Genomic DNA, 8,617 nt, shown 5'->3' with positions numbered 1-8,617 from the left:
GGGGTGACTGCCAACAAATTTCTTAGGAAAACTGTTCCCTGGGAGAGTATAAAAGTAAGGTGCAGAAAACATGATGCTCACAGTATTGCACACTCGGCAAGGGAGGATTCTTCAAATCTGATTAGAGGCCTGCAAAAACGAAAGCCGTTGCTTCTGTTTCTAAGATACAAGGATTCTGCATCCTTTAAGACGAGGATGACTCCTTCAATCCAGTGCATCATTGTCCTGGCCTGCTGTATCACTTACACTTCAATGGGTAAGTGTGTTAATTTATAGATTGTGGAAAGCTTTTTGGCTGTATTTCTGCATTATATAGCTTTACATGAGTTCAACCTTGACTGAGCTTAACATATCAGAAAACATGGGGGGTGAAACTGTAGCTGTTGCATACATTTTTTACAGTGTGAATGTTAAACTGTTTCAATTCTTCCAGCTATTTTGCAGTGCCGGTGTATAAAAAGAAGCAAGTCCCTTAACCCCTCTCTCATTGCTGGTGTCGAGGAGTATCCGCCTCGTCCATACTGCAACCAAAGAGAAGTAATGTAAGTGTCTGCAGTAACATGAGCAAAAAGTAGTTTTTTCATTATTCAGTGGTAAATGTTGATTTTCCAATTACCGCAATTTGAAACTGTTGTGTAAAGAGTTGTTTTACATTAAAGCTTTCTCTTTCTCATACAGTGCCATACTGAAAAATAACAGCAAACAGTGTCTTGACCCCAGTTCAAAATTCACCCAAGCAGTCCTGCAGACAATAAAAAGGTAAGTCCAAAGCTTTTTTTTGTTTCTTTTTAGATTTATTTTTTATTTTTTTTAGGCTTTTTATTACTTTATAGGTAGGACAGCTGAAGACATGAAAGGGGAGAGAGAGAGATAGAGAGCGGCCGCTGCGTCTAGGAACAAACCTGTGCACATGGGCGCGTGCTCCCCCGGTTCTCTACCTAGGCGCCCCAAAGCTTTTTTTCTATGGTGTGCTTTCATTAGCCATCGTACCGACACAGCGTAAACTAACACGCATGTAATTAGACGAGAGAAGTAGAGATAGAAGAGACAAATAGACGTTACTTACATTTAATGGGTTATAATTCCAAAAAGATGGAAACCACTGTTTCAGATGATTAAAATGTCAAAGGTTAAATATGAAATGCTTTCTTTACAGGCAGAGGGCGGTCCAACCTCATAAGAGGATCATCGCCAGCCCAATAACAACCAAAAATTGGGCAACCACATCATCAGCCACAGAGTCAGCTACATCATCAGCTACAGCAACGCCAACATCATCATAATGCAAATGTGTTTATCATCGTTGCAATTAAACAGAGGTATCTAATTTGTACACCTTCCCAAAAGGTTAGGGTTGCTGTTTGTTCCTGTTTGTTTCTACAAAGTCAAACCCAGGCACTTGCTGAAACAAGTGAAATTGTTTCACTTCAGTTGTTTTGAGTGTTGTTCACTGGAAGCTAAAAGTTAATACTCCAGAATCCATAACTGAGGATGGGCACTTTTAGTAGACTGTTTGTAAAGCTAGAGTATTCTTCCAGGTAAACGGATGCATGTATGAAATGTGATTTAAGTAAGCTGGTAAGACTATTGTATTTCCATCTTAAAAAACTGCCTTAGTTTTTTTTTTTTAACACTGCATCTTGAAGTAAATTATAACAGTGTTTCAAACTTTGTGTAAAATCATAATAATGTGAAGGTCAGTCATGAAAGAAGTTATTGTAAAAGTTGTTTGTGTTCATTTTATATGTTAAAGCATTATTTGTTTTTGTAATTTAAAGTCATTTCTTTCTGTTTTGGTTATTACAAACAAGTATGTCTTTATTTATACATTATACTATAAGTGTGCCCAGTTCTTTTTTTTCAGGCTGAAATCATAATGCACAATACTGACTTTTGACATGTGATTCTGTTAATGATGGGCTGCAAGACTGCAATAAATCAGCACGACTGTAAAATAAAACTAACATTTTGGAATGTTCTTTTGAAATATCCAGTTTACAGTGCAAAGCAGCTAGTGACATATTAGCATCTTTCTCCTCTAGATCCACTCATTGTTATCAGTATTTGCAACATAAATTGCAAGGTGTAATTATGCAAAACGACTAAGGTGCAACTGTATATGGTCAGTAATAGAAACAAATTGTAAAAACCACCAATTTAACAACTAAAGGATGGAGCCAGAGCCTAAACAAGACCGAGTCTACTGCTACGTCCGTGTGCTAACATGCTGATTGTTTTCTCTAATTGGCTTTCTCCGTCAACCTTCTCTTTGGTCTTTCCGCGTCTGCTATGATGTCCATAGAGGCTGCTGAACCCGGTCAGCCTACCGGTTATAATCATTTGGTCATTTAAGACTAGGTGATGGTGTTTGATGAAAACATCGGGATCAACAATTTGATTGCAATTCAACCTGGGGGGGGGGGGGATGAGGATACCAAATTTCAGTGAAGACATTTCACTCAACCAGAAAAGTAAACCTGCTGGTGGTGCCCGAGGAAAAATCAGGCCATCACCAAAGTCATTAGGATTTATCATCTGGAGACCATGCATGTCTGTAACAATAATGTAATGACAACTCCTCCAGTACTTATTGAACTACTTCAGTCTGGACCAAAGTGGTGGGCCGACTGACCAACACTACTATTCATAGAGCTATGCTGCTAGAATGGCTAAGAATATATATGTATTTAAATATGCATTACTGTGGGTATGCAGGCTGTCTGTCTGTCTCAGAAAAATGATTAAAGTCATAAATGTATTATCAATGACACCCTCTGTTGCAATCGTTATTGCGAAAAACTGGCTTGTGTAATAGCCTAACACAAGCCATCTATAAAACGTGTCTGCTGATAATCTGGTTTCTATGAAGCCCCCGCAGCCCTCTATCCTCTTGCTTCACTCTGACCTGTAATAACAAAGTGACATATTATCAGTAGACAAAAACAAGCTAGTAAATTAGGACTCATGACGGCTTCTTAGGATTCTAGTACTGTCCTGAAACACTTATTAGCAGAAAGAAACTGGAAAACAATTTTGTGTTTGTGGTTGTAGAATTCCCCTCTTTCAAAAAGTCACCCTCAAAGTTGTTTTTCAAAAGTAGAACATTTTGCCAAGTCATACTGTAATACATCATCTAATTTTTTTTTACAGTCATGTGGGCTTGAGGCTTGATTTTTATGACCCACTTTTATCCCACATTTATGGCCCCAACATCTGACAAAGACACGTGCCTTTAATCATAAGGGATCATAACATGAGATATTTCTCAAGTAATGTCTGAAAGTGCTTTGTCATTTAAAAAGATGATTTTGGCTGCTGTATTGATCATTAATTTAATGATGTCACTAATTCTTGATGAACAGATAATTAGCTTGAATTTCAACCTCTTGACTAATTAGCAAAACTTAAAGTAGAAGAGACTTTCAACAAATCTTTATTTTGGTGTCAGTTTAACAGCCAAACAAATTGATTGAAACAGTGTAAATGGCGGTTACTGCTGTTCAAGTGTTTATTGTTTTTAGCTGACCTGGACCAGAAATTATTCAGTTAAAACGGATGATGCTGTTTTGCCCTTATTGTTCTGCGTGGAGATTGCTGGAAGTGATATAAAGTAGTGTTTTATGTGGAGTGACCAGTGTGCCAGCTAACCTAGGGAAAACACTGCATACTAACACCAAAATGAACAAAAACGCATGAACTTGCGTTGTAACTCTATTGTGCTGTATGTATTACAGAGTCTGACAAAGCCCCCAAGACAAAAGACAACATCACAACCTCACACAGATACCATATGTGCAGTAGCCCCAGGCCATATTCCTTTTCCAGAGTCGGGGAGAAAACCAAGTTGAATACTTCTGCAGAGCTATGATAAGCAGAAGTTATATGAATCTGTCGGCTGATCGTCAAGACAGACATGCTTTGTCTGTATGACGAATTTCTCTGTTCGCCAACCGCAAACACACCGTGTCTTAACCTCAGCGGGGCCTCTTGTCTGTCCCTGAACTCATCGTCCCATGACTACCTTCTGCTGCACATGTGAATGCACCAAAGTGAAACCAAGATGCCCCCCCCCCCACACACACACACATACAAACTGAGGTTTTACTCCATTTCCCACAGCTTAGTTCATGAAGAGCACATGATTGCTGTATGTGTAAATATTGGAAATCAGAATGTATATAAACAGTCGCAACAGCTGAATGATATCTGTCTGAGTTGAAGAACTTAACAGGCAACAGCATCTACACATAAACAAGCGCAAACAAGATGAAGCTCTGCATCCTGCTCATGTTTGCTACCCTCTCCGTCCTCGTTTACGGTAAGAGCACTACTACATGATTTGTGAATAAACATTCTTCTGTAATAGTAACGTACTAAACCTTAGGCATTTGGAATAGAGTGGGTTGGTGAAGGGTGATTTAGTTGCTCTTCAATAACTCCAGATACTGGCAGGTTTCCTGCAGAGTTGTACTCATTCCAGAATAGATAATCGTCAATCTGAAAACTATTTTATTAGGATGTGAAACACGCTGCCAAAGCCTTAAAGCAAGTAAATGTTTCTAGATACAGGGGTTTGCCAAAGTATTCATACCCCTTGAACTTTTCCTCATGTTGTCATGTTACAACCACAAATGTAAATGTATTTCATTTGGATTTTATGTGATAGAACAACACAAAGCGGCGCATAATTGTGAAGCGGAAGAAAAATGATACATACATGTTTTCAATTTTTTTTTACAAACAAAAAACTGAAATGTGTGGCGTACAAAAGTATTCAGCCACCTTTACTGTGATACACCTAAATAAAATCCAGTGCAACCAAATGCCTTCAGAAGTCTACCTACATTAGTAAAACATCCGGGCTACGCAGGAAAGGAGAATCAATTGAGCCTGCATGCGGTCGAACCGACCTCTGGCCTATCAGAGCACGGCCTGTCTGTCGTGTGAGCCAAGAAATCAGCACGGATATTGAACCTGTAACGATGGCTGCCAGGAAAAACCAAGGTGCTCTGATAAGTTTGCTGTTTTTGTAAAATCGAACACAGGGCTCGACAGAAGTATGTACGTTGTATCACATGACAGAAAGGCCGCGCTCTGGTAGGCCAGATGTCGGCTCCTGGATAGCCCAGATGTTACTGTGTGAATATTTAACTTGGAAGTTTTTAATCCGAATTTGAGCAACAGATTTTGACAAATGTTTTCTTTGAAAATTGTAACTTGACATTTGAGATCTGAATTTGAGCAATCAAATTTGATCAAGCTGAATCTATTTCATCTGAAATCTTTAAGTAGATTTTTTTTCGTATCTGAATTTGTAACCATTTTAAAAATATTTTTCAATATTCAGGTTTTCAAAAGGGAAATCGAGAATGTTCAGTGGTGAATTCAGAACAAATCAATTCAGATATCTTTTTCAAAAGAAAATAAGTATTCAGTGCCTGTTAAAGACTTATATCTCTTACTTGCTCCCATACATTCCACCACTGAAGGTAACGTAGGCAAAAACTAAATTCAGCCACGGTGTTCACTAATGTATATTACTTATAATGTAATGTTGAACAAACGGCTTTAAGGTACTTTTACTTTTCACATCATGCCTTAGAATTTATGTTGTAGAGAACAGGAAGGTGACTGGGGGAGAAAAGAGGGAAGTGCATATTGTGACAATGTCACAATACCAAGCCTCCTGGTTCTGCTGAAAGCCTCGTCAGTATTTGATTCGTGGATTAATGAACACACACACATCAAGTGTTGCACACTGACATGAGGCCAGGTTTCCAGTGAAATTAAGCCAGGACAGCACCAAGCAAAAATTAGAACTTCACCCATCGGTTTCCTCTTTCACAAGAAATATTTTAGAAACCCTTGCTTACTGTGCAGTGTCAGTGTTTGAGCTGATAAGATTCCATTTAAACACAAAATTCCTCACTGGGCTGATAATGTCAAAGCACCAGCAATAGTTACATTTCTGGGAGCAAAAAATTCAAGTTTCATTACACTCAAGACCAAGTTAAAAAACATCTGCATTTCAAGACGTGCTCATTTTGACGAAGACCTTGAGCAGTTGTGAGAATTGTGTCTTAGAGTACCATTAATGCAGCATTTCATTGCCTTGAGTAATACGCCCGAGATTGTTTTTTCTCTTCCTCTTTTTCTTTCCTCTTTTCATATTGGCATATTTTTTGCTCTTAATCATTGTCCATTTGTAGTATTCTACTTGATAATAAAATACTACTTAAGAAACATCGAACAAAAAACAACGACATCTGCACATGCTCTCGTCTTTAAAGTAACACTGAAACCTAAGTAGAGTTACAAGTTTATTTTCACAAGGGATTTAGATAAGGTCTGGGATGAATGAGAAGCCAATGGGATATGTTTGTCTGCTTAAAATCCAACGACAGGAATGCCGCCAATCAGCAGGGACTACAACACACACTGCCGGTGCCTTGAGGTGGAGTCGAGGATCATCCCTCCAGACAGTCTGAAGAGCATCAAGCTCGTCCCTGAAGGGCCCCACTGCCCGGATATAGAAGTCATGTAAGTGCTCTCGCATTCGTGACTGTATAATCAAAGTAATCACACAAATCCTAACAATGTTAAAGTATTAGAATGAAGAAAGTAACGACTATTTTGATTGTCAATTAATCTGCAGTTTAAATAATCATTTTATCATTTCACAACAGAACATCGTTAAAGGTTATTACAATTATCCAGAGCCCAGAGTGAAAAGAAAAGAGATTACATTTACAGGGATATAAAAATCAATATCAATACAGGGCTCCAGGGCACTCATATCCTTGGTATTGTGTCTGGGAATTTCCCATCTGAAACAATATTTAGATCATTATGTTGGGAGATACCATTTACATGGTATATAATTAAATAGATAATTGTACATAAAAAGTGAAAAACAATTCTTTAAAACAACTTGTCTCATGTAAAGCTCTTTGAATAACCTTGTTATTGAACAGTGCTGTACACTTGAAATTGCCTTGCATTTGTGACAGGATTTAGATGATTGTGTATATAGAATATGTAGAAATGAATAAAGAAATGTGGTTGCTGTTCAGTCCTGGCCCTAATTGTGTTCCTTTTCTTTTGACCAGAGCTGGACTGGCGAATGGGGAGAAGGTGTGCCTGAACCCTCGGTCCTCCTGGGTGAAGAAGCTAATCCAGTTTGTTCTTGACAAAAAACTACATCAGTAGGGTGGAGAAGCACTTCCTAAGAATCAAGGATAATACCGGGATGCAAATCACATGTTGCACTTGAAGCTGTTGAACTTTTTTTGCAACAATGAGCCATGCTGTTTTACTTTAATAAATAACATTTAACCCAAGTTGTGTAACTTATATAACTTTTCTGTTGTTAGTGTTAATATTTTCTAAAATATTGCTTCTGAACTTACTTACTTGTGTTACAGCTTACAAAAACAGATGTGTGTGATGATGTTAGGGACGTACATGCAAGTTTAATTGTACCCATGAATTCAGGTGTGACAATATATTAATCATTCTGTGTAGAAAGTTGGGTTGTATGACCTTTTGAAAGCAGATGAATGTAGCATAAAATATGTCTTACTATGTAATACTGTGGAGATTCTCCAACATATTGTTTGCTTATCCCTATGTCTAATGTGAGGATTGAAAGAAAAACAAATTTAAAAAGCAAAACGTGTTGTGTCTTCCATTCAAACCCGCTTTGCTCTGGCTGTGAATCCTGTCGCCACATATTTGTATAAATACTCTGTTGAACACTTTTTTTCAAGCAGCAAAGTTTTAATAAACTTCAAAACCGTTTTGCAGCCAACAGAAAATGCACAAACAAAAGATACATAAGACAAAATGTCCAATAAGAAGACTACATTTAAACCTTGCATTAACTCGTTTTTTTCTTATCCAGTTGTGGTGTCCAGATACAGATTACATTTCTCTACCCATGCCAGAGTTTTGTGCACTTCCCATGATGTGTTGTTATCTAACCCCTGGAGCTTGGCTACGGGTTTGCTGCGTGGTGGGAGACTTCCAGATAACTACGTGACTGTTTATGTTAAGGAATCAGTTTAATTTGATGGAACCCCTGGACCAAGTTATTGCCGGAGAAACCGAGAATATCTGCCAAGAAAAAGAAGACGGTAGAATGTGAACACTGCTGGCGGAACATGACAAAAAAGTTGTATTGTTTTTTTTTTGTTGCAGTTTTCATTTTCTGTGTTTCATTAACATGGGTTAAAAGTCGTGGGGTTTACCGAAATCAGGAGGCGTGGGAAATGGAGTATAAAAGTACACAGTAAATCTTGTAAACGTGTGGGACTAATGGGTCAGGAGATAAATATAAAGGTTGGGTTAACAACAGTGCTGGTGAAAAGTTCTCATTTTGCGAATAGGTATCTACTACTATTTTATTTTAACAGCTTATGTATTTCGTTGCAATGCTTATGAAGTTTGGAGTGTTTGTGTGTCATCAGAAAGACTAATCAGAGCTGTAGCTGCCCACTTATAAAAAGAAAAGGTTGTTTGCCCTGTTCACAGAGAGGGCTTTCATATTTTTTACATGCCTCTAATTAAAAGCAAAATGTGGAACAGAGCACTATGATGCATAGCACTATTTTTTTTT

The 8,617-nt window shown here is 38.0% G+C and overlaps 1 protein-coding gene and 1 long non-coding RNA gene across 2 annotated transcripts in view; both read left to right on the top strand.

Moving 5' to 3' along the window:
* The first annotated feature begins 14 nt into the window (after positions 1-14).
* LOC116707269 (uncharacterized) overlaps positions 15-8,617 on the top strand; it is an 11,916-nt gene continuing 3,313 nt past the window's right edge. The window contains exons 1-5 of the long non-coding RNA XR_004336450.1: positions 15-256; positions 434-542; positions 679-759; positions 1,157-1,616; positions 7,947-7,952. This is a non-coding gene — a long non-coding RNA (uncharacterized LOC116707269). The remainder of the gene's footprint in view (positions 257-433; positions 543-678; positions 760-1,156; positions 1,617-7,946; positions 7,953-8,617) is intronic.
* cxcl19 (chemokine (C-X-C motif) ligand 19) lies at positions 4,055-7,650 on the top strand. Its single transcript, XM_032544556.1, has 3 exons — positions 4,055-4,318; positions 6,405-6,540; positions 7,110-7,650. Exons 1-3 carry the CDS (start codon positions 4,267-4,269, stop codon positions 7,207-7,209), a joined length of 288 nt encoding a protein of 95 aa, XP_032400447.1. The 5' UTR covers positions 4,055-4,266; the 3' UTR covers positions 7,210-7,650.

Source organism: Etheostoma spectabile, chromosome 19 (genome assembly GCF_008692095.1).
Source record: "Etheostoma spectabile isolate EspeVRDwgs_2016 chromosome 19, UIUC_Espe_1.0, whole genome shotgun sequence".
NCBI lineage: Eukaryota > Metazoa > Chordata > Actinopteri > Perciformes > Percidae > Etheostoma > Etheostoma spectabile.
Note: the sequence above shows the minus strand (reverse complement) of the source record. Positions and strands in the feature narration are given on the sequence as shown.